The sequence below is a fragment of the Paroedura picta genome, chromosome 3 (genome assembly GCF_049243985.1).
Source record: "Paroedura picta isolate Pp20150507F chromosome 3, Ppicta_v3.0, whole genome shotgun sequence".
In the NCBI taxonomy this organism is placed as follows: domain Eukaryota; kingdom Metazoa; phylum Chordata; class Lepidosauria; order Squamata; family Gekkonidae; genus Paroedura; species Paroedura picta.
The window spans coordinates 37,061,504-37,087,108 of record NC_135371.1 but is presented as its reverse complement, the minus strand read 5'-3'; the positions used below and the strand labels follow the sequence as shown (position 1 = coordinate 37,087,108).

General features: G+C 41.5%; 2 protein-coding genes and 1 long non-coding RNA gene across 9 annotated transcripts in view; 2 read left to right on the top strand and 1 right to left on the bottom strand.

Annotated features, from left to right (window-relative positions):
- The window catches only part of NR2C2 (nuclear receptor subfamily 2 group C member 2), a 54,010-nt gene extending 38,534 nt beyond the window's left edge, over positions 1-15,476 (top strand). For 5 of the 7 annotated variants that reach the window (XM_077325320.1, XM_077325322.1, XM_077325323.1 and 2 more), the window contains 3 exons: positions 1,657-1,818; positions 6,351-6,456; positions 9,336-15,476. In XM_077325320.1, the coding sequence (XP_077181435.1) occupies positions 1,657-1,818; positions 6,351-6,456; positions 9,336-9,510 (443 nt within the window). In that variant the 3' untranslated portion in view covers positions 9,511-15,476. Of the gene's footprint in view, positions 1-1,656; positions 1,819-2,663; positions 2,756-6,350; positions 6,457-9,335 lie in introns of all 7 variants that reach the window. The other 2 variants (XR_013228978.1, XM_077325324.1) reach the window with 2 other exon arrangements.
- Positions 1-19,459, bottom strand: part of LOC143831837 (uncharacterized) — a 35,198-nt gene extending 15,739 nt beyond the window's left edge. The window contains exons 1-2 of the long non-coding RNA XR_013228981.1: positions 19,241-19,459; positions 6,455-6,508 (exon numbers count right to left, since the gene is read on the bottom strand). This is a non-coding gene — a long non-coding RNA (uncharacterized LOC143831837). The remainder of the gene's footprint in view (positions 1-6,454; positions 6,509-19,240) is intronic.
- Positions 19,277-24,973, top strand: MRPS25 (mitochondrial ribosomal protein S25). Its single transcript, XM_077325327.1, has 4 exons — positions 19,277-19,531; positions 20,512-20,618; positions 21,246-21,333; positions 24,596-24,973. The coding sequence occupies exons 1-4, from the start codon at positions 19,398-19,400 to the stop codon at positions 24,801-24,803; spliced, it is 537 nt and encodes a 178-aa protein (XP_077181442.1). The 5' UTR covers positions 19,277-19,397; the 3' UTR covers positions 24,804-24,973.
- The last annotated feature ends 632 nt before the right edge of the window (positions 24,974-25,605 follow it).

Sequence of the window (25,605 nt, the reverse complement as noted above, 5' to 3'; positions counted from 1 at the left end):
TACTAAATAGGACCTATGTCTAAATAAGTGTGTATAAGATTATGATGCCAAATGTTTGGGGAATGGGGTGCTTGAATACATTTTGACGAAGTATGTTCCAGAAATATTGGTTCCTCAGCAGCAAGGTATCCATGGGAACTATTGATGGCTCTTCCTGTTCTAATATTGGTCATTTACTAACTTTGTTGTATCAGTTGTGTAACTATTGCATATTTAAAGCATCAGTGTAATTGGAACAGGATGATAAAGGGATGCTTAGTTTCTTCCTCCCCTTGTACATCTATTGAATTTGCAAACACAGATGAATTATCCTGAGTCCTGAATTTCAAGCTCGTTATTTATTTGCTATGTTGTGATGAGTATGGAAACTTTATCTACTCATCAGAAAGACAATTAGAACATCCCGATATCTATTCTGCACATAGGCATTTGCTTCCTAGTGACTCTCAGATTTATTTATGATCTCAGGATGGTAATCCATTATGAATATACAATAATAAGCATTTGCTGTTTGAAAGCCATTGAACAGCTATTTAAAGCTCTGGAGTAGTTGCACCAGAGAAATGTAGATACCTTTCAAAGAAATGTAGATACCACTTATGGCCTCATTACTCAAAAAGGAATCAACAACAGTTTGCAGTTGAAAAGCTCTTAATTTGTGACCAACTGCAGATCTTTTCAGCATGGTGAGTTTGGTTTTAGCTTTATTACTGTGTTTTGATTTGGGTTTAGAAAAATAAAATTAGCAGTTAACAACATTTTCTGATTTAATTTGTTAAATCCTTTCAAACTTAATTATAATAGGCAGGTTCCACCCCCAAGCAAGGCCCTCAAAAACAGCATAACTGATGTAGTTTCTCTGGGAAGGAGAGAGGCAGGATATTCAGAGGCCCTGGAGAGGGAGGTTCCCTACATTTGACTAAGTTAGGGCTGCAAGATTTTCCAGCATCCAAATTTTGTGGGAACAGGACACACAATTATCTCCTAGAAAGTGCAGGATCACAATATACAGAGAGGGTGCTGCAACTATAAAGATGGAGGTGGGCTACGTTTTTATTCAAATGGGATTCTAGTTACCCAGGATAAAGTGTAATAGGGAGCATATGTGCCGACTCCCTGTAAATCATAATAGACACATCATCTTTATTCTGTAATCAAATGAAAGTAAAGATGTTGTGACCTGTACTTTGTGGAATGCCTAATTTATGTAGCAAGATCTATAGTTTTTAGCAATAGTGATCAAGATAAAGTATCGAAGCCATAGTGTTCTCTGTAAATGAGATTTGTAAAAATACAAATAGCATGTTTCTGCTGTTTTATGCAGTACTGACATGTATTAATCAATTAATTCAAAATGAACAAGCTCCTCTAAAATCATACCAAATACGAATCTATCCAATTTTAGTTCACTGAACTAACTAACACCATCTCCTGTAATTACCAAGCCAAACAATAGTCTGCCGATTTAGCTGTAACAGTAAGCTGTGGCCCACCCCATCTCCAGACTTATGGGAATGCCCTTGTGCTGTCCAGCAGTATGGAATTTCAGCACTGGGCCCATGATTCATGGCGAACTAGAAGCATGAGCTGAGGTTATTTTGATCTAAGGAAGTTTAGACATTTGCTAACCTTCAAATTTATTTATGTTTTCTTAAGACAATGTGCAATATCTACTTTTAGATAAACTTTCCGGAGACCGAATAAAGCAAGTGATGGAACACATCTGGAAACTTCAGGAGTTCTGTAACAGCATGGCTAAGCTTGATATTGATGGATATGAATATGCTTACCTTAAAGCTATAGTCCTCTTTAGCCCCGGTAAGGCATTTAGTAATCAGTATGGTCAACTTCCCTTGACATCTTAAAATACTGTGATGGTGAATGTCCTCTTTTGGCACTAGCTGAACTGAAACCGATTGGTGATGACCCTATACTGTGGACTGTGGATCTCTGAGAAGAAACTTCGCAACATATTTCAGTTAATAATAAACTCATATGGTCTGCATAGATTATTTTATTTTGTTATATTTACAGCTCTCTTAAAAGAGCAATAGTCTCAATTCCCTTCTGTCTGTTTTTGTATATAACACATCTAAAATAATTAAAATAGCATCAGAGATTTAGTCGGCTACAGTACTATGATATTTAATTATTGCTCTAGCATAAGGGTGGGGAATACAAAGTTTATGGGCCGCATCCAGTAGGCCAGTGGTTTTCCCACTTACACAATTTTCTGCCAGCATTGTGTGGTCGCTTGCCCACAAACCAGCTACCCTGGGAGGAAAGGCCTTGGAAGGTGACTAGCTGTAGCCCACAGGCTCTTAACTGGCATACCTTCTGCTAGAAAAAAGTGCCCGAATGATAGATCAGGGGCAGTCAACCTGTGGTCCTCCAGATGTCCATGGACTACAATTCCCATGAGCCCCTGCCAGCAAACGCTGGCAGGGGCTCATAGGAATTGTAGTCCATGGACATCTGGAGGACCACAGGTTGACTATCTCTGTGATAGATGGTTCTCAGCACACCTGTTGGACAAAACCTGTTGGTTTGGGGCTCTATTTGCAAAATTATCAATGTTTTATGTTGGACTTGGACTAAGGAACGGTGAACAGAAATATACCCTTTAGCTGAAAAGAATTTTTGTGTTGACATTTTTTATTAAGACAATCGCCCCCATTGGTGGAAAATGCAAAAGTGACCTGAAAGTCTACTACTCTGTGGATCTACTTCCCAATAAACATTGAGAAAACAAAAGGTAAACAGGATTTCCCCTGTCCTTGTAATCGGTTCAAAAGGACAATAAATTATAAAAACAGATGATATCTACTAGACCATTTAAATCCCCTGAGTTCTGGAAGTTTAAGATGGACTATAAGTAAAGAAATAAGATTCCCCTGAGACTATTTTCACCATGGAACAATCAGTTGATACTTATGCTGTTCCAGTTTGCGGTATGGAAACAGCCTCCATGCTGGTTGCTTTTTATGACAATTAATAAAACTGGAAGAGCGAAGAAACAGATTGCCAATGAGTCTTACATTCCTTTTGAAATGTACAAATTGTTCTGACACAGGATGTTTCTCAAGCATTAATCAGTTGATGTCTCAGAACACTGATCAAATGTGTTTATCCAAACTGTCATACATCCAGGGCAGTGGAATACCGTGTCAAGTTCCCCCCCCCCTTTTTTTTTTCTTTTTTTTTTCTTTGCGATCAAGTTACAATTGACTTATAGCAACCCCATAGGATGTCCTAAGCAAAAGATGTTCAGAGGTGGTTTGCCATTGCCTTCCTCTGCATACTGACCTTGCTGGTCTCACATCCAAATACCAGCTTAGCTTCTGAGATCTAACAAGATCAGCCTAGCCTGGGCTATCCAAGTCAGGGTCTTTCCTATATATTTAACAGTTAAGAACAAAATATAGCTCCCGGAGGAGAAAGAGTTAGTCTGTTGACCATTAACTATTTCCTGTTTCAAGGTTGGCAGCATGTTTGGAGGAGATTTTTGCACATAAGCTGGGAAGGGACTTCCCAAGACAAAACAGAAAAATATTCCAAGAGGGAGGTACTGGGCATGGTTGCCAGGTTACCCTGTTTGTTCTCCCCACAATATGATGTTTGAGACAATCTAGTCTTCATCCTACTCAGGAAGTATGCAGGTTTCAAACGTTTAGAAATTTTGGAAATACATTTTATAATATGTTTTCTTGCATTGTTGCATAGACAGTCCATCTTCTGGACTTTGACAAGTTCATCCCCTTCATCTGTAATGTGTATAACAGCACAATTCTATCTGTTCAGAAAGGTTGTATTCTGCCCTTTTATCACAAAGTGATATGAGGGGTGGTTTACAAGATTTAAACATTCAAATAAATATGTAATAAGTCTTAAACAAGCATAGTATGTCATTCTGATCCTAATCCAGACTAAATCCATTAAAATGAATGGACTTAACGAGCAGAATCAGTCTTTAGTGGATTGCTGCATAAAACATCATGCAAAGAAGGGACTACCATAAGATAAATAACATCTACAGTAGATATAAGTTTATGAATACATGAACCTCCCTCATTTTGGTCCAGGGTCTCAGGTAGAAATCTTTTGCATCACTTCCTACCTGTTCTTTTTAAATGGAGATACTGGGGACTGAACCTGAGGCTTTCTGCATGCCAAGCACATCCTCTGCCACTGAGCCACAATACCCCCCTTAACAAAAGCATAAAATCAGAAGTCAGTAAAGCTAGGTGCTGTAAGGATTATTTAGGTAATGTAAGCAATATATGCCAGTCACTGAGGGAAAGTGCTTATTATTGTTATTACAAGGAGTTGCAGGGGGCCTCTCATTTACCGCTCCCCTACTATTTTCTTTTTTTCTTCCCCTGGCAGCCCCAGTAGTCTTTCCTGTTTCCTGCTTCCTTCTTTCCTTCTCACTCACCACCAATTTTCCCTCTGATCTTTTTCCCCTTATTGAGAGAAACAGTACACATCCTGAGCAGACTATAACTGCTGTAATCTGAAAATGGGCAATGGACAGTACCTATGTGACTCCAGATTGCTGCTGTGTGGGGCTTCCTGTGTTAATGAGCAGCTGGTCACACACCCAACAAACATACCTTTACTTTGTCCCTGTTTTCAGCTTTCCCTCCTTAATTCTTCCTGATAGCTTCTCTTTGACCGTTTACGCACTGGGAACTTCACTGCCCCAGCTCCCTTGCAGGAGCACAAATCGGGGGCAGATGAGGGACACTGGGCCAAATGCTCCCCCATGTGGGTGCAGGAAGAGGTGGGGCAACCTGCCATGACTAAAACTCCAGCCTGCAGCCCAGCATGAAACCTCCAGTGCATAAACGTTTTTGGGAGAAATTTGGCCAAGTTGTGTGTCATTAGCTAAGCTAAGACCATTTGCATGGTGAGGAACCTCACTTATGCCTTTATCTCTGTCCCTATTTCCTCTTTAACTTCTCCAGGTAGCCTCCATATCTATAACCTTTGTCTCCACCTTTCTCTCATTCCTATATATCAGCCAACCTACCTCCTATCTGTCCTCCCATCTTCACCTTTATTTACTTATTTAATTTATATTCCACCTTTCTCCACAAGGAGGACCCAAGGCAGCTTACGTCATTTTTTTTCTTCTCTCAACAACCCAGTGAGGTAAATTAAGCTGAATGTCTATGACTGACCCATGTGATCCAGTAAGCTTCTGCAGCAGGGTGGAGATTTGCACCCAGGTTTCTCAGACCCTTGTCTGAAATTCTAAACCACCACACCACACTGGCTTTCATTATTTTATCCTCACAAGAACCCTGCGGTGTAGGTTATACCAAGACTGTGTGACTGGCTCAAAGTCACCCAATGAACTTCCTTGGCAGAATTCCAACCTGAGTCTTCCAGATCATATTGTAAAACTAACCACTAGACCACACTGGCGTTCATGGAGTGGCTGCTATTGGACAGTAGCAAGGAGCCACGCCTGCATCAGTCAGGCAAGTCGTGTGGTACTGAGTCACCCAGCAATTACTGATGAATCAAAGACAAAACAGCCCTGGAAAGAGCCCCCTCCATCTGCATTTTATTGACAGAAACCGAGACTTGATGGCTGGCATTACTGCCTAGCAATGGCTATTGGGGCGTTTGATAATCCTGCTTTTACTATTTGGGGGGATTCTAACCCCCTAGTTTGTTTGCAAACCTGGGGCTTTTATCAGGTTTATAGAAAGCTCTCCCTTTTCTGTTCATGAATCCAGTCGCTAGATTCAAATGGCCACAGATCTGGCCCTATTAAGAATTAGATATATTCATAATAATGATACAGAAGCAAGACTTTTTTGGGGGGAGAGAGGATAAATAGTTCTAACACTGGTTTAAACCTGTTTTATAGCCACTTTAGAGTGTATCTATGTACCCTTCTTTCTGATACATGGCTGTCAAAAAAACTGATTTTTCTGAACAGTCAACTGCAAACTGCAAGCCTTATATTAAAAGCCAAATTAGACACTTGATCATGATTAGTAATAGTGGTAGTCTTGCTGTCAATTACATTGACTTTATAATAATTCTCTATTTATTGACAAGTTATTGGTTGTAGAAATGAACAATAACTTTTATCACTGCAGTCTTTAAGTAGTTAATTCCATTATTTTTCTCCAGTTATCTTTATATTCACCATTCAGCATCCTGGAATGACTGAGGTTTGGAATATTCTGTACAGCTAATATCAAGGCACACAAATTTTGAACTGTTTTAAGTAGAAGACGAGTTATCTCAACAGCATAAAATTGGACTTACTTAAAATAGTTAATCTTGTCGTTTGGTGCAAGTGAATACCCTTTTTTGTCCCCTTTTCCTAGATCACCCTGGTCTAACAAGTTCTAGCCAGATAGAAAAATTCCAAGAAAAAGCTCAAATGGAATTACAAGATTACGTTCAAAAAACGTATCCAGAAGATACTTACAGGTATTTTATTTGTGGCTTAAATATTATGTATACAGTGGTTTCCAAATGCAACCTGCAAAACAGTAATAAAAAAACAACAAATTGAAATCTATTAAATATTGAAACTACCCAAAAACCCCTTTGTTGGAGAAATATAATCTTATGCTTGTTGCTGTTTGAAATCAGTGGCTTGTAAATGTGCTTAACTGTAGGTGGATAATGCCCAGTGCCCATAAACTTTACAAGTAACATATATCACATTGATAGGATAAAGATTTTAAGCAAGTATCTATATTCACAAAACCATCTATGAGTTAGACAGGGACCTTATTGCAGGGGTAGTCAAACTGCGGCCCTCCAGATGTCCATGAACTACAATTCCCAGGAGCCCCCTGCCAGCGAATGCAGGGGGGAATTGTAGTCCATGGACATCTGGAGGGCCACAGTTTGACTACCCCTGCCTTATTGTAACACTCATAAAACCAGAATAACGGTTATTACTCTGCCTACCCAGAATGACCCACAGCAATCAAACCCCACCTGGTGGGAAACAACATCACCCAGTGGGCAAGGTTCTTCCCCCTCTGCCATCATGTCCCGTGTCTTTGAGCACTTATACACATCAGTCCTGCCCCTCCAGCTGATTCTCCCAGTTGTTGCTGGTCCCTTCCCCTCTGCCTGCTCTGAGCTGTCAGGAACTAGCACTGCTGGATGAATCATGGGCTTGCCCACTGCATCAGATGACTCCGTGGCATGGGGAAAGGGCTCCATCAGGCATGAGGACTGTCACTACAGTGTTAATGGAACACTGGGTAACAAAACTTTTACTGATGGAGTTACATAATGAGCTACATGAATATTGCCGAGTCAAAACATGCATAGAATGGAGATGAAGCTACAATACTGTGAAATAAAGTTTGAGTCCAGTGGCACCTTTCTGACCAATAAAAGTTTTATTCAAGGTATAAGTTTTCATGTGTATGCACGCTTCATCACACAAAAGCTTAAGCCATGAATAAAACTTTATTTGTCTTAATACTGTGAAACGTAATTGGCAGATCCTTTTTATTTATTAGTATATTTATATACCACCCTCCCCTGAGGCTCAGGGTAGTTTACAAGGAAAGTAAACAGTACAATTGAACTTTGTTTCTACGTAACATCTAAATGGACTGCAACAATGACAACATTAACATTAACAACCATAACTGAAGGCAACAGTCTAATCAACAGTTTAAACTGGTCCATGGTTCAGATCGGGTGTATGGATTCCTGGGAGGGAGGTTCAGGAGCCCTGTAGATGTTGCTGATTCCAGTTGACCTCAACCAAGTGCCTGGAGGAGGAGAAGCAAAAGGTGGAGGAGCTCCCTTTTGCAGGCCTGTGGAACTATTTTAGTTCCGTCGGCCCTGATCCCCTCTGGGAGCTCATTCCACCAGGTGAGGGCCAGGACAGAGAAGGCTCTAGCCCTGGTTGAGGCCAAGCAGGCTTCTTTTGGGCCAGGGATCATTAGCCAGTTGGTGGTGGCGGAGCAAAGAGCTCTTTGAGGGGAATAGGCAGAGAGGTGGTCCCTGAGGTACACTAGGCCCTAGCCGCGTATGGCCTTGAAGGTGATTACCAAAACCTTTAGCCTGATCTGGAATTCGACCAGTAGCCACTGCAGTTGATTAAGGATGGGCTGGATGTGGGACCTCCATAGTGTTACTGTGAGGACCCTGCCTGCTGCAGTTTGGGCCAGCTGTAGTTTCCAGACCAGGGTTAAGGGCAGGCCTGCGTAGAGGGAGTTGCAGTAGTCCAGTCCAGAGGTGACCATCGCATGGATCACTGTGATTAGGTGTTCTGGGGCAAAGTAGGGTGCTAGTAGTTTGGCTTGATGGAGGTGGTAAAATGCCAGCTGCACTACTTTAGTGACCTAGGCTTCCATTGTGAGGGAAGATCATGCCCAGGTTCCTGGTGGGGTGAGCTGCTGAGAGCTGCACACCATCCGGGGGGGGGGGGGAAGTTCCCTCACATGGACCCTTCCTAGCTAGCCACAAGACCTCCGTCTTTGAAGGACTGAGCTTTAGACAACTCTGCTTGAGCCATCTCATCACTGCTTCCAGGCAGCTAGCTAATGCTTCTGGGGAAAAGTCAGGGCGGTCATCTATCAGGAGGAATAGCTGGGTGCACTGGGCGCTTCACTGCCCCAGCTCTCATGCAGGAACACAAATAGGGGGCAGATTAGGTGCACTGGGCCAAATGCTCCCCCGTGTGGATGCAGGAAGAGGTGGGGCAACCTGTCACAACTAAAACCCCAGCCTGCAGCCCAGCATGAAACCTCCAGTGCATAAACTGTCATACAGATGACACCCAGCTATTGGTGACAACTCAGCCCAAACGTCCGTACCAGTTGGCAAGAGGGTGCATGAAGATGTTGAATGGAACAATCTTATCAGATAAATTTTTAAAATGTACAATATTAACACCAATTTTAAATGTGATTTTGTACATTTTAAAATAATTGGTGTTATAAGGTCCTTTCTGTTCACCAAAAGTAAGTGTTTATTTTTCTCCTGTGACATTTCTAGGACACTGAGAATGACATTTTCAGATTATATAAACTAAGACAAGGTTTCAGAGAATTAGTGTAGACATGTCTGAATGCTTGGGCATGCCTGGAGGAGTTCTTAATTTATTTCTTTTGAATGACAGACCTTCACACTGGGATGCAGTCTGAAAAACACACACATTTAAACATGTACACAGCTTTAAAAATTCACTGGAGTATGATTGTTGAGACTTTTCATTTCATTTACTAAATGCAAAAATAAGAAAAGATATTCATTCAGACTGATCAAATGTTTTTATTCAGCCTTAAGAGTCAGTGCATTTTTTTTCATGTTCTGTGAATTCTCTTTTGCAGACTAGCCCGGATTTTAGTTCGCCTCCCAGCACTTAGACTAATGAGCTCTAGCATTACCGAAGAACTCTTTTTTACTGGGCTCATTGGAAACGTTCCAATTGATAGCATCATCCCCTACATTCTGAAAATGGAAACAGCAGAGTATAACGGCCAGATTACAGGCTCTGCTTCCTAGAAGGGATCAACGCATCTCGATGGAACTGAATAATCATGTCTCACTGGTTAACTGGCATAATATGTATAAATATTTTCGATACGTTGCATTTTCCTGTTAGTTATTCTTGTCTGCTTTAAGACAAGGTTAAAAAAAGAAGACTTTGGAATAAACCTTCCACAAGGACTTATTTCTGACAGAAAGATTATAATGTCTTTTGATAAAAAGGCTATAGTGAATTGCCGAACAAGCTTATAAATAACACTTTTTATTTAGAGCTTGGCAGTGAGCAAAAATCCTTTTTTGTCAAGATACTAACAGAAAATTGCTGAACTGAGGATGTTCCTCTGAACCTGCCACAGGTGGAGTTCTGCTAGCACAGTGGAATACTGCTGTCTCCCTTCCTGCCACAGTTCTTCAGACCTAATCACAGGAGGGTCTCTTGGAATGACATGCAAGACAATGCAGAGGGCCCCAGCTCTGCATAATACGGAATCGGCAACACCCCCCCCCCCTTGCACAAGCAGCAGCACTTCCTGCTTGGACAATGGGTTCTTTGGACCCCAGCCCAGTGCACATCTATATTTTTAAAGAAGTACCTTGGAACTAGCATCTAGAATTTGCCAGGATATAGTGATATGAGCACTTTGAAAGCAGACCTTGTTAAAACGATGACATCACCATCACCCCAGCTTGATACAAGCAGGATAAATAAAAAATAGCATTTTTAACTGCAGATGCGTGAATGATATGTAGGAAAACTTGACAAGCTGTGGGAGACAATCATTTATGCCATGAAATGTCAATTGTTAATGTGTTTATTAATAATGTGATTCTTCCAAACAGATTTCTATAGTGTTTGAAATTCCATTTTGCTAAATTAATGTAAATGTTTACAGCATAAGTGAAACATAATGTTTATGACTCAGCTGTCAGCATAATAAATGCTGTAGAATTTATCCACAGCATACTAATTTCTTACCTCGGTAATGAAGAATCATGGAGATTTTTAAGGGGTTCAGTACCAGTTACTGCTTTACTGCTCAGTGATGTACGATGATATGCCTTTTTATTATGTAGTACATCAGTCATGAAGTTACAGGGGGGTTATCAGTTTCAGTTATAACCACTCGCTCTTCAGTACTTATTTGTACAATTAACATTTTGGGTTAGAGTTAGAGAAATGTTTAGGGGCATGACCTGACTCGAGAAAACTGTCTAAAGAGAGTCTCTGCTCAAGTTGGAGTACTAAAAAATATGCTTTGTACCTTTATTTCCCCACCTGCCAAAAAACATTCTTGATGCTTCAGTAGGTCCAGTAGATTTAATTTTATATAATGCATTGCTGTTGTTATTTTTCAAATCAACGTTTGCAGAAATTCATTTAAAATACACAGAAATGACTTGTTTCTGGAATTATTGATTTGAAAACGTTCCAAACAGGATTGCTTTTGGTTGTTGTTTTTTTTAATTAGGAATTATAGGGGGGCTGGGCAGGCTTTTTGACAGATCTGTGAGCAAATACTATTATCTTTACTGCCATTGTAAATTCTGACTGACTGGATTAGATGTTACTTTAAATGATCAATGAATCATTAAGTATAATTCTAGTTCCTAAGTACATCTCAGTCTACTGCATTTCCCATCTTTGTAATGTTGAGATGACAGTTAATTCACAAAATACCTGCAGTGGAGAAATAGCAAAAAGTGTTGTGCCTTTTCATTCACTGATTTATACTTTTGTTCCCACTGCAGATATTGACTGCAAACACAGTCAATAGAATGGAGCGCATGAATACATCTTGAAATGATAGTAGAAAGATGTCATAAGTTTAATTAAAATGAATACTGAACTATCTCAGTGTTCCGTAGCCACACTGGTTGAGTTCAGCTCTTCCACAGTAAAATCTGACTTTTCCCCCCTTTTAAGCTTTGTAAGTGGCCTTAAAAGTAGCTGTGGCCAAAATTCTGCTTTTTAAAACTTTTTAGACATAAATTTTGTGCAAAAGGAAATACTAAAAAGGAAATACTAGAAGCATATAAAATGCTGTTTAGGACAATGATATTGAAATCCTGGCAGTAAGATCCCTGAATAGTGCAGACCAGGGGTAGTCAACCTGTGGTCCTCCAAATGTTCATGGACTACAGTTCCCATGAGCCCCTGCCAGCATTCCAGACTATGATTCTGAGTAGACCTGTTTAGAGTTGCCCACCCAGTAGTATTGAAATCTACAAAAATTGGCATATACTGGTTGTATTAATGATGGTTTTGTTTTACAGCATAAGGTTGTTTCATATACTACCCAGAGCTTTTGGATTTGGTAGTATCAAAACAATCATATTTCATCACGGCTTTAGTATGTGCTGAAATTTAAATCGATTACACTAATCTAAATAATTTATTTGGAGCTGGGATTGGCCTAAAAGATTGGTTTTAACCAGTGGTACTTAATAGCTGGCATAAAACCTCTCTTTCGTTGTAAGTTTTTCTGTACAGCACTTTTTGTGGTTCACTGGTTAATCAGTTATCTGATCTTACATGCTATTAACAATCTTTTCTGTAACTTTTGTAATAGAAATAGATAGTGATCCCACTGTTTAGGAGACACACAGAGTTTTCTGCTTTCCATGCTGCCCAAGGATAAAGACTTAGAGTGATTCAAGAGTGACATGGACTGGATCCTACAGTGCAGGCAAACGTTGTTATTTTTGAGTGACTAGGAAGCCACTTCATGTGGCCAAAGAACAGTGCAGTATGGTGATCTTTTTCAGTAGGCCATAACTTGATTGACTTTTATGGCAGGTATCTGGCCTGTGCACTGCAAAGAGAGAGGCCCTAACTAAGAAAAAGGTTGGGAGTAGCAGAGTAGTGTCTGTGTGATCTAATACTACTCCTTGGAACTCAGTTGAGACACTTTTGTCCATTTCAGTTCTCCCTGGTAGAAAATAGGCATTAGAAAGGAAGAGATACACAGAAGCAACCTGGGCGAAAAGAAATGCAAAGATGAGTTTTAACCTCACTATTCATTACACATTGGTCAGCCTGAGTCAGGTGGCTGCCATCATCAGCTGAATATGCCTGGCACAGCTTTGCTTTCTTTTGCCCATTCCCCCTAAGATAATGCCAGCAGCTCTTTAACCCTAGGAGAAAAATTTTAAAAGCAATTTGTGATGGTGGAGATGCTGCTCAGGAAACAGAAAAAGAGGGGGGAAACGATGCAGTTAAGAAACTGCTCTGCATTAAAAACCTGATGCAGAATATCCCACATTCTGGGCTTTGTTTGTTGCTACACTGGACCACAGTCATAAGTTTCATTGACTTCAATGAAATGTGGCCATGGATGACTGATCTAACACTACGGCCTCAGAATCTTATAGAACATTGCTGAAATTGTGGAAGCCATTATATATTATTTCCTATCAAGTATAATTTGCTCTGTTACCAGGGAGCTCTGAAAGTGGCTTACTATGGGAAAGGTCAGATTTCCTTTCTTCAACACGTTTTTAAAGCATATCTACAGGTGTTCCTATTTCTTAAAAAGTTTATTGTGATATGGCATGAGAGTCTGCCATTCAGAGGAAAAAAAATATTCCATGGTATTCATACCCAAGTTCATGGCTTTGCCTAAAATAGCATTTTTAATCCCAAACATATTTAACTTGTGTGTATGCTGATTATGTGTTTTTATCTAATTTTCTCCAGTATACTATGTACAGTGTAATATAAAGAGTGTAAGTATGTATATAGAAATATGTACAGTCGTATAATCATATATATCAGATTTCTATATGTTAGCAAAAAGATTTTAAATTGCAAATATTGAGCTTCCTAAATTTTTCTTGCTCAGAGCTTAGACCTTACGTAATTTTATGTCTCCACGCTTTCCTTAGTCCAGTGAGCATCTGTTTCTAAACCCAGGAAGCATTTGCACTTTGTTTTATATATTGAGAGAAGCTATTTAATAGTTCTGGATATTGTTTCTCAACACTAACAAGCTCTGTTGAAAGGAGTGAAGGTCATATTGTTTTTGGTGGATTGCACCCATGGACCGTTAACATTTCTGTGTATTCTTGATACACACACAAAAATGGGCTTTTTATTCTTGGGGAGAGGGAGTGGGGTTGTACAGGCTTCTTTTTTAGCATGTGAAATTTAATAACTATGTTAATGATGTCCGTAAGTCTCCTGAAGTTTCTGATTAGAATGAACAAGGCTGTCATGCAAAATACATGTTTAGTTTTATATAGATACAAGCTATACTGCATAAGTGAATACAAGGCTGACTACAGTAGATAGTGGCATATAATGCTCCCTGGCTAGGACATTGTCATCTTTGAACAGACCAGTGGTGTGACACACAGCTCATGAGTAGCTATGGGGAATTTTATACTGCTATTGAAGGCTGTGGGAGACATCCCAAATAAATTCAGTAGGGAAATGGCTTGTGATTCACAGCTGGTATTATTTATTGTCATATCTTCCATTATATCTTTGCTAAGTCCTATTTGTAGAGGCTTGTCTGGGCACCCTACCTTCCTACAGAAGGCCTTTGGAGTCAAACGTGATCATTTGAACAAGCAGTGGCCATGTGGAGCAGAGTCCAACATAGTTACAGACACATTTTAGAGATGGGTTTTAACTATGAATGGAAGAGTAACAGATTTGATAAAAATCTTCATCTAATTGATATATGTAAGCTTCTAAATGATTGGGCTTGAAGAAATAGAGACTACTGCCAAATATGCAGGCTAATCCATGCGTAGTCCTGCACTAAAAGAATGTGGTCCTGACTGAACTGTCCACAGAGAATGCCAAAGATGTGGGGCTCAAGTTTTGGTGAAGTCCTATTCAAATAACTGCAAAAGGTTCAAGAGCCTTTCTGCCCAGCTGCCATTTCCTAGCCACCTAATTAACAAATGTACATAGCTTTCTTGTTCCAAGTGTTAATCTTACCCGACATTTGTTTTAATGTTTCAAATCCAATCAATAAACTTTTGAGCAGGAAAATTCCCCTAACTTGAACAAGTTTCTCATCCATTTCGTGTCATGACAATCATGCTTGCTGTTTTAAACTTAAAGTTAAATGGGCATTTTATCATTGAAGAACAGTCCGATTTCATTAATTATTTCACAGGGTGTGTGCAGCTCAAGCCGTTTCTGTATAGAAAAAAAAGTCAAACGTAAATGTTGAGAAATACATCTTGCTATTATTAGCATTCTCTGAAATCCTCTCTATTGAACATTTTGCATTTTGATTCAGTAAATAATTCTTACTGGATAAAGAATGTGGAGGAGAGGCTAAGCTTTATTTTCTGTGCTAGGGAGGAGAGGAGGGATACATTTAAAAAGAAAAAAATTATGCTGGTCAAAAGGCAGCAAGAGTTTGTTGAGCAGTACACTGTCCAAAATGCACATACCTAAAAGACTTCTAAATAATTGCCTGCTAACTCTAAACCTAAAGCCATTGTTTCCAGGTAATTTAGAACTGTAAACCTGCACATATTTATCCCCTTGTATCATTGTTGTATGTTTTTTGAAAACCCTTCATGCTTTGAGCTCTTCTTAAAATTAATCAATTTGCTCCAAAAGGAATTGTCTGTGATAGTTCCCTGGAGTATCTTTTGTAACTTTGTGCTTTTCATTGTTTCTTAAAATGCTGTGTACTTTTTTTTTAATTTCAGGTTGAAAACCTGACAAATGCTGTTGCTTCCTTACCATTTATTTGGTGAAATCAGCTTTGTAAATGTGATAGCATTTAAAATAGCATGATCTTTTTTTAAAATCTAATTTTTTATATATCTAATCAATGTCTTCGGTCATGGAGAGAGATTTGCATTGTTGTGTGTGTATATAGAGTATTGCAGTGCATGCTTATGCATTTTATTAAATGCTGTCTAAATGTGGCATTATATTGTTGTGGCTTAATATTGCTACCTAAAGGAGGTTTATACAATTAAAATAAATAAAAACCTTACATGGCCTTTGATTTCATTTTGTTTTGTTTGCAAAGTTATTTTTAATAATAGGTAATGATCACGTACTGACAATGGCCTGCATATGGGTCCCTCTTAACTTTATTAAAAGGCATGCTGACCTAGATACTGGGATGCTTCGATGTGGCTATGGGGCCTTTTTAGTTAAATAGCCATGTGGAAAATTACTTTTGAAACTGAGGGGCCGTTATAAAAGCTGTTTGAAGTTGGGCACGAAGATTCTACTATACAAAGAAAAACATCTTAAATTCTCACTAGTTATGCCCATAAATGGGTTGTGTTTTTTTGCCCTAAACTTTCATTATACCCTATTTATATCCTTACTCTAGTAGATATAAATATAGTGTATTAGAAATCTCATATTTGCTTAAGTGCTGCCTTGGCCCTTTCCACACATCTCAGAATTCAGTCAACCAATAATGGTTTTGCAGGCCGGGTGGGGTGGGAGCTCTCAGATTTAGTAGAATCCTTAAAATCCTTTTGAAAAATTGCAGCAGGCCACTCTGGCTACAATAATCCACTATTAAATTAAGAGTTCATATAGCGTATACCTTAAATATTACAGATCCATCATGATGCTAAGCCAAAGATCTGGATCACAGAACTTCATTTGCCCTCTTCAAATTTACATGGCTGCATCCCTCTTGTGGCGCAGAGTGGCAAGGCAGCCGTCTGAAAGCTCTGCCCATGAGGCTGGGAGTTCAATCCCAGCAGCCGGCTCAAGGTTGACTCAGCCTTCCATCCTTCCGAGGTCGGTAAAATGAGTACCCAGCTTGCTGGGGGGTAAACGGTAATGACTGGGGAAGGCACTGGCAAACCACCCCGTATTGAGTCTGCCATGAAAATGCTAGAGGGCGTCACCCCAAGGGTCAGACATGACTCGGTGCTTGCACAGGGGATACCTTTACCTTTACCTATCCCATATCTTGAGTCAAATCTGTGACCATAGCCTTCTCTGTGGAAACTAGATCTAGTATGCTGTTGCACAAAAATCTAAATTGGAGGCAAGGCTGTTCCTGGAGACACTGCATGGACAAATTACCACTCATATCCATATCCACAGATTCTAGAAGTTGTGGATCCAGGAGTTGGGTGGCCTTTAATTTTGACCCTTGATTATTTTTATCTAGAAATACCTAGGTAGGGAGGCCAGCCTCACCACCTCCTCTCTACCCATTCCGTGAGCCAAAGCATTAAACAATTCCTTTTTCAGTCATCCAGGAGCGCAGTGAGCTTTACAAGCCCATTCGGCTTACCAAATTCTCACCTTTTAGGCAGCCAGCTGTGGGGACTGGTGGAATGCCTCATTAAACCACCATAGCCTCCAGCCATGTGCTAGGCTCAGCACAGAAATCAAAAGTGGGATAAAAGAGAAGAGAGGCCTTACAGGAACAACACAATTGACAAGCACTTGCAACTACTGTATCTTTTAAAAATATCACAGGTTCTCAGACACCACCACACACACACACAGCTGTGCAACATACATTCTGTCACCTTTGCTAAGTATCTTCAGCTAAAATGTATCACATATCACTTATTGACTGGGAGGGGTTTTTTGTAACTTAATCAGAAACATGTGAAGGTTCAGCTAACATAGTTACCAACAAACCTTGAGAAAAAAGGCCTTATTAAAGATACAGAAATAGGCAGCTGTAGAATGACAGTTCCTGAGTCTAGTGCTCTTGGAGGTGCATGATAGCCTTACATTCATGCTGATCTTCCTTCGGAGTCAATACAGTATCTGGGTGAGTATTGCATGTTTTTGTATCAAACTGTGGACTCAGAAGGCTTGGAGCGAACACCCAACTTCCAAGCTGGAAGTGACTCAAACACATGCAATAACAACTGCAGACACTCCATGTGCAGTAGGGTTCCCTTCAGGTCAATGTCATTATAGCTGGCTCCCAACACCATAGGTTAGCCCAAAAGGTCCCGCCTGTTCCGAGCAAGGGGACAGACCTGCCATCCCTTCCTATTGAGAAGATCCTTGATGGCTGTCAGTGTTGAGTTTTGAGTCCAGTGGCACTTTGAAGACCAACACAATTTTAGACAAGAAGTGTGCAAGCACACTTCTTGAAAATAACAGAGTTCCCCGCATGAGCCTATTTTCCAGCTTTGTTTCGGATACCCAGCAACGAACAGCCAGGTGTGCAAAAGCGGATGTGAGATGCTATTTAAAATCGGTTTTGTTTACCTTCCTTCCCTCATCAGTCCAGATAATGCCCAGTTTATCTCTATTTATCGCGTGCCGAGTGTATAATGAAGCCAGGAGATTCTAGGGCCTTTTCGCACAGGGATCTTTGTTGCAAATTGTTTGCGGAATGAAAAATCGCCATTTAAAATAGTGGAATTCGTCGTTATGCATACCTGCCTTTGTAGTGGAATCAGTTGCGTTTTTTAGCGTTTCCCACAGGCTTCCGGTCTCGGCAGAAATCGCTAGAAAGGAAGCGCTATTGCCAAGCTCGTCCCGCCCCTGGCCGTCAAGCAGCCAATGGGCAGCCGTTAGCATGCTCCCAAACAGCCCCTTTCCCTTTAAGAAAGGTTTTTAAAAAAAAAAAACGACCCATAGCAACGAATCTAGGTAGATTCGTTGCTACGGAGAGACCCATCCAACTGCCTAATGTGAGCTGTCGTTTGATTGTATGATCGTTTGCACGCTGCCTCGAGTGATAAAAAAAAAATCCCCCCCCTCTCACGGGCCCGATTTTCAGCTGAATTTATTTGTAAAAAATAAAGGGACTTTATTTCAGCAAACGGGCTTTTATGTGGTTTGTGCTTAGTGACTAAAGGTGAAGGACTGAAGCCAGGGAAGCCTCTAAACAGAAAGAGGCTCGCCGGTGCGTTTATCCCCGCTCGCTCGGAGAAAAAAAAATGGCGATCGCTTCGCCGGAAGTTTGGAGGAGAGAGCCAAGGGGAGGGACTTTGAAGAACCAGCAACAATGGTAACGCACAGGTCTTTAGCGCTACTGTTGCAGATTGGTTGCAGGAGTGTATCGCTATCCGGAGGGTGAATCCACTTTTCTGGATTCCCCTGAAAGCGCCACAACGAAGCGCTTTTTGCTGATTGGTTTCAGGATTGTTGCAGATTGTCTACGACGTCGTGGGTTATGGCAAATTAGTAGCGTTTCCAAATAGCAACCATTGTGCTACTTTGAAGCCGTGCGAAATGGCCCCTAGGATTGCCTGGTGGTCAAGCAAGAGACATCCATGTCACAATCCTGGCGCTTTGAGATCTCCCATCCAAATATTAACCATGGCCGGCCCTGTTTAGCTTCCAGAACTGACAAGATTGGACACACCCGGACTTCCTAAATCACAGTTCACTAATATAATAGGATTAACTTTTGCTTATATATTCCTACTGTTATGATGGTCAGTTCATAGTCTGAGGAAGAATGCTTGCACTCGAAAGCTCACACCTTGAATAAATCTTTGTTGGTCGTAAAGGTGCTACTTCAGACCAACATGGCTACTCATTTGAATCTACCTAGATCAAGACATCTTTCACTGCTTCCAGCCTTTGGTTGCAATCCCAGTGTGTTAGCTGCTGCTGCTGCTGGAACAAACAGGAGTTTCACCGCACTTTGGAAGCCAACACATGTTACTCCAGAATAAGCTTTCGTTATGTAAAGCCCACCTCATGTATCTAACACTTATTTTGTAATTCACGAGGAAGGCCGTTGCCACACGTAAAACGCGCTATTGTTTCTTATGGCGCCTCAACCTTCGTTCTTCCTGAGGGAAACTACATTACCCGCGATGCCTTGCGATCGAGGCAGACCCTTGCGGCTTCCTCTTCCGTCTGGGGCTCGCAGCGGGTTGGTTGCCGTCCGGCGCGTGCTTCCGTCGCCCTCCTGCGGCTCCCGGGGCTGGAGGTGGTGCGCCCCCCCCGCCCCCGCGGTGTTGCCAACATGCCTATGAAGGGCAGGTTCCCCATCCGGAGGACGCTGCAGTACCTGAACCAGGGGGACATCGTCTTCAAGGCGGCGGTGAAGGTGATGACCGTCAACTACAACACCTTCGGGGAGCTCGGCGACGGAGCCAGGTGAGGGCGGCAGCAGCGGCGGGGCTCTCCGTGGGGCCCCGCAGGGAGCCTGTTGCTGCACCTGGGGCCGGGGAAGGACAAGCTGGCGCGGGGAGGGGTGCCCCGTCTTCGAGCACCTCGAAGGCAAGTTTAGGGTGGTGTGGGGTTTACCTTACCCGGGGCCAGCGCTGTCTTCGCCACAAAAGCTGATGCCACAGTGAAAGGCGTGCTGCTCTTCTGTGCCGCATGGGGACAGGCTGCGCAGCAGTGCGAAGTGAACTGCGTGGCCCTCTTGGGAAGCTGCACTAAAGGTCTGTCTGAGGTGCCCCCGCGATCAAGTCAAGTCTGTAGCGCCCCCTCTGAAGTTTGGGCCGAGGGAGGACAGAGTCAGAAAGGGTGTTGTGACACCGGAACTGGCGAGAACCCCCTTCTCCAGGCTTTGAGAAACCCCAGAAGTGCAGAATATGGTTGGGAACCATAGCTATGGACATGTCCACCTGGGGCCCCTCCCCTTTCCACCCCCTCCATCATTGGCCATTTTAGGGGGTGGGATCAACATGATCACATATGGGGCAGGTCAACATGATCATACACCCTATACATGTTTAAGAAATTTTAAAAATATATTAAAAATTAATTCCCACCCATTCAGGAAATCCTTCCAGAGCTGTCAAGAAACCCCAGGGTTTCATGAAATCTTGGTTGAGAAATCCTGGCCTAGGCTTTATTGAAGCAGCCATATTACGTTTGGGTAGCTAGTTGAGCTGTGCTATATTTAATACGGCTTAAAATGTTGCAAGATGTTGTAACTGGAGCAGATTAACATGCTGGAATTTGTTCTTATATAGCCTTATAAAATTCTCTTCTGCCTTATTGAATGACACAGTATCTTCCACCTTTTCCTCTCATACTCGCTTAGCAGCAAAGTCATAAGTTGTGCAGGAATCCTTCAGTGTGCCCGTCTGCCTGATTTGTGCCCTCTTTTTCCCCCTCCCCTATAGAAAATTTGTTTTTTTCAACATACCTCAGATTCAGTACAAAAACCCCTGGGTCCAGATTGTGATGTTTAAGAACATGACACCATCACCTTTCTTAAAATTCTACTTGGGTAAGTGGAGGTTTTGTTTTACATTTGCTGGAGTGCGTGAGTCCCCTCCTCCAATGGAAACACATTTTTAGATGTACAGTGTAGAACTCGGTGAATGGCAAATGGCAAAACGATTTGTAAGAGCCTTTTCTGAAGAAGGCAAGCCAGTCATGTCTTCAAAGCATCCTAGTAGAGGGCATTGACCCACCAAGTTTTCTGTTGCATTGCTGTTCTGACAACAAATGACATGAAGAACAAATAACCTGGAGAACAGGTGAGAACCATAAAGGTTAGAGATAAAATCAGATATAGAAAAATAAAAACAATGTATTATTAGAGCTCAAAAATGTTTAAAAATCGGAAAAGAATATCATATCTACTGGGCACACACAAAACATCTCAGTGTGTACAACACAAATGACAGTAAGTTCAGACCTAACATGTTTAAATCATATTGATCTTCATCAGATCAATAAACCACCCTGAGTCTTATGGAAGGGCGGTATAGAAATCAAATAAATAAATAAAATAATTAGATACACATAGTTGTATATAACAAGTGTTTTTCAATTTACAATTGGAGAGAATGGTAGTTTTCGGCGGGGAAATTATGCAGGTATACTTTTTGTAGTACAATTTGTTTTTTAGATACCGGAGAGCAAGTCCTTGTTGATGTGGAAGAAAAGACTAACAAAGAGATTGTGCAGCATGTTAAGAAAATTCTTGGCAAAAACGAGTAAGTATGCCTTCAAAAAATAGCTATATTGTAGTGGTGAAAATGTTGGGCTAGACTCTGGGAGACCTGGATCCAAATCACCCCACTTACTGTGTATCCTCATGCCACTCTCTGCCTGCCTAACTTCCCAGGTTGTAAGGAGACTAACATGGGGATGGGGGATCAATATATGCAGTCTTCAGCCATTTGAAGGGCTGAATAAAAATATACCAGACAAGTACAAAGAGGATATGCTGTTTGTTTTGGTCACTGAGACTGGTCACTAAACAAATTCAACATAGTGCATTTCATGTTGGGAGAAACCTGAGACCAAAAAGAGACAAAAATCTAAATTCATTACCCCAGCGTAAGATTGGCTGAAAGGACAGCAAAAGCTTAGATCTTGAATAAAACTTTATTGGTCTTAAAGGTGCCACTGGACTCAAACTTTATTCTGCTGCTTCAGACCGACAGTGCTACCTGCCTGAATCTCTCAGGCTGTGAGTTACTCCAAAGGAACATGTGTTAGTGGAAACCATCTAAGACATGGGCTGGTTGGGAGAGGAGAGTCCTTAGAACAGCACAGTTGCATCACTGCCATTTCTTATGGCAGGGCTTGCTGAGGAGGGAGGGTGGCAATCGGGGACCAAGCCAGAATAATCTTTGTAGCCTCAAGCATTCCCAAATCATGTCCACTCAAATATTTGAAAGGTGAGGCATCTTATTGGTAAGTTATAGTCCCAATTAAGGGGACCTTATCTTCATGTATGTGAGCATAAGTGGCACTTCTGGGAACTTTGAGGGGGGGAATATTTATTTATTATTATTATTATTATTATTATTATTATTATTATTATTATTATTACAGATCTTTATTTTTCAGAAAGTAAGAGAAAGAAATAGAATTGTTAAAATTAGCTCATCATACTACTTACACATTATAATAGCAATGTATTAGAAGATAACCTCCTTCTTATTCAACTTTGGCTATCTGTTTAAATAGTTCAGATAGGGGCCCCATTGTTCTTGAAAGGCTTCTTCAGTTTTCCCGTTGAGCATCAATGTCAGTTTTGCCATTTTGGCCAAGTCCGCCAACTTGTTCAGCCAATCTTCTATCGATGGTAGTTCTTGTGCCTTCCATTTTCTTGCCATTACTAATCTGGCGGCTGTTGTCGTATAAAAGAATAGTCCTCTGGTGCATGTCGGGAGGCACTGCGGTGGTAAACTTAATAACATATACTCTGCTTTTATTGGGAAACACAGACCCCACATTTTCTGCATGGTAGTGTGAACTTTGGGCCAAAATTTATATACTTTATCACATTTCCACCACATACGATAAAAAGAGCCCACTTTATCTTGAGTATTTTTAAGACTTAAGAAAATCCTAGATAAGAATCCAAACAGTCTTGCATCTTCCCCAACTGCAGCTGCTGTGGTTTGTGGAGGGTTATGAGCCACAGCCCTTACTGTTAAGTGGTTTATACCGAGTTATAATAGGCAGATCAGTCCCTGCCTGATACCCCTTTCTTAAAAGAGGTTATGACATTGATGGGTAGATCTTTATTGCTGTGACTCCTAAACTTTGGAAATACCTACTGGTACCAATTAGGTGCTCTTTTTATCTACTTTCATAAGGCTTGTAAATTTGTCTTATTTTGGTTTGCATTTGGCTGCTCTTCCTTGAGGATGTATCCTGATTATACTGTTAAAAACAGGATCCATGAGAACTCATGTAGGAGGGAGCACCTCATGCCCCCTTCCTCTGCCACCTCTTTTCCTTCTCTGTCTTCCTTTCTCGCTCTTCTTGCCTCTTCCGTTTCACATGCTTAATTGTCTGCCAGCTTGTAACACTGCCGCTTCCTCTGTTCCATCTTAGTCGGCAGGGGCTCAGGCTGCCATTTTACCCAGCACCCTTGACCTCTCTGACCCCATCACTCACTCCATTTCTTCACTGGACTGCTTCTGCTGCTGGTGCACAATTGTTCTCCTTTCCCTTGCCTCTGCCCAAAGAGAGCCTCATATTCTCCCTCTAAGGTCCTTCCCAGATGCTGAAGTCAACATGTTATGAGCCTGCCTGTGGGCTCAATTGGCTCCCTCTGGGGAAGGAGAATAGCATCTCTTGCTGGCCCCTTCATTGTCTGATTGCAGTGTTGCCACCTTCACTGCTGCTCCCTCTCAAGCTCTGGCAGTAGCAAGTTCCACTCTATTTACTACACAGAGCTTTGTATAAGGGCAGGCAATGCTCTTCTATTTAGAGAGAACTTAACGCCTCCCCATTAAAAAAAAACCCTTCAGATTTCTTCGAAAACCTGTGGGAACCCCCAAGTTTGTTGAAAAATCTCCCCTTGCTCTATATGACCCCGGTCTATGGATTTAAGTATCTACAGATGGGCCATGTTGACTATTAGACATATTCTTAGTAGGCTTATTCCTAGTAGGGAAGGTAGCCCAATCTCCTGTGGGCTAACTTTGGATGCTAATTTTTGAGATGGCAGGACACAAACTCTACATAGTAGTCCAAATGTTCCAAAGACCTATACAAGGGTATTACAGTATTTACCATTTAATTTGCAGTCCTTTCCTAACAATCTGTAGCACAGAACTGCCTTTTCCAGTGCTGCTATGTGGTTTGTAGATGCAAGCCTTAAGAGATCTTCATAAGGTAGTTCGTAGCCTTCTTGGGTCTTCCCGACACCCTTGAATTCTAAGAAATTCCCAAGTGGCAGCTGCCACAAAAGCTTTGTGATAGACTGCTGATCCATTAGCAGCTTGCATTATTACATTCTGGGGTGTGAGATAGATTGCTCAGTCAGCCAACACTTTTAAAGGATTTCTTTGTTTGCTCATCTAGTGAGAAGCATTGCTTGGAGATTTATTTATAATTATTTTCTTGACCCACAAGCCAGGATTTGGCATTTTTCAACCAGCTCAGAATTGCTGGGACCTACAGAAGGGAAAGGAATTCCAGTGCTATCAAAACTAGCACAGGGGCCAGGTTGCTCAGTCTGTCACAGCGTGACATTGTGATGCTTGGATGATTAACAGGCGTCTCAGCAGCCCTGTTACGAAGTAGGGCACTGCCGTGGCCATGCATTTGCATGCCTAACGGTCCGTGACCACCCATTCCCACAGTTGAACTGAGAATGGGCATGCTTGACAACAGTGTCTTTCGGGAGGGCACAAAAGGCTTTGGGAGTTGATTGGCATTCAAATAATTTTGGTGTGGCTTGAATGTGGTTGTCTAAGCCTGTTTTGCACCTAATGTTCTCTTTTCTGGTAGGGAAACGCTCCAGAAAGAAGCACGAGAAAAAATGAAGCTACTGCATCCTGCAAGCTTCGGCCACAAAAAATACCACCTGCGCGAATGTATGTGTGAAATAAAAGGCCAGATTCCCTGCCCTGGGAAGGTACCTTTACCAAAGGAGATGAGGGGCAAGTATAAAATGGCTATGAAGGAGGAGGCTGCTTCCGAAGCCAGTTCCGTTTGAAGCTTGCCTATGCCATGGACTAAAAGCTCTGGATCATCGCTACGGAAGGAAGCTGGCAAAGTTAATCTTCATGAAACCACCGTTCTTCTGTCAGAGACTACTTCAATGATAGCCAAATAGTGACTTATTTAATGTAAGGACGATTTTTTCAAATAAAGTAATCAATTCTTGTTTTAGACTCAAAGTGAATTGCAGCAGAGCTTTGATATTCTGATTTAAGCCAGTTTTCATTAGCACACACTGTATATCATGCAGTTATACTCTCTCTGCATGGGCTCTGCTGAACGGTTCCCAATTGACTTAGCGACTCAGAGAAAAAGTTTCTATCCCATTTTCAGATATTTGGATTAGGAGACCAATATGAAGTATTGGACCGTGACCTCAGTTCACCATTCATCTCTACTGCTTTTTATGAAATCAAAAAGGCAAGTTTCTAGGACTGTTGACAGTATTTCATAGTGTTTGACTACTTTTTGCCAGGTAGAATTGGGCACAGGAGTTAACCTCTTTGAAAGGAAGAGTGAACAACATAGGCACAGTTAAGCCAGCTTGTTTCGGTTAAAGTGCAAGACCAGGATCTGGGAAGCCATGCTGCCATGGAAACTTGGCGGGGGACCTACTTCACAGGGTAAAAAGGTAAAGGTAAAGGTATCCCCTGTGCAAGGACCGAGTCATGTCTGACCCTTGGGGTGACGCCCTCTAGCATTTTCATGGCAGACTCAATACGGGGTGGTTTGCCAGTGCCTTCCCCAGTCATTACCGTTTACCCCCCAGCAGCAAGCTGGGTACTCATTTTACCGAC

Coding starts and splice junctions, on each gene's coding strand:
- MRPS25 (XM_077325327.1), top strand. CDS start 19,398: ATGCCTATGAAGGGCAGGTTCCCCATCCGGAGGACGCTGCAGTACCTG. Junction 19,532..20,511: donor GAGCTCGGCGACGGAGCCAG/GTGAGGGCGGCA, acceptor CCTCCCCTATAG/AAAATTTGTTTTTTTCAACA. Junction 20,619..21,245: donor TTTCTTAAAATTCTACTTGG/GTAAGTGGAGGT, acceptor TTTGTTTTTTAG/ATACCGGAGAGCAAGTCCTT.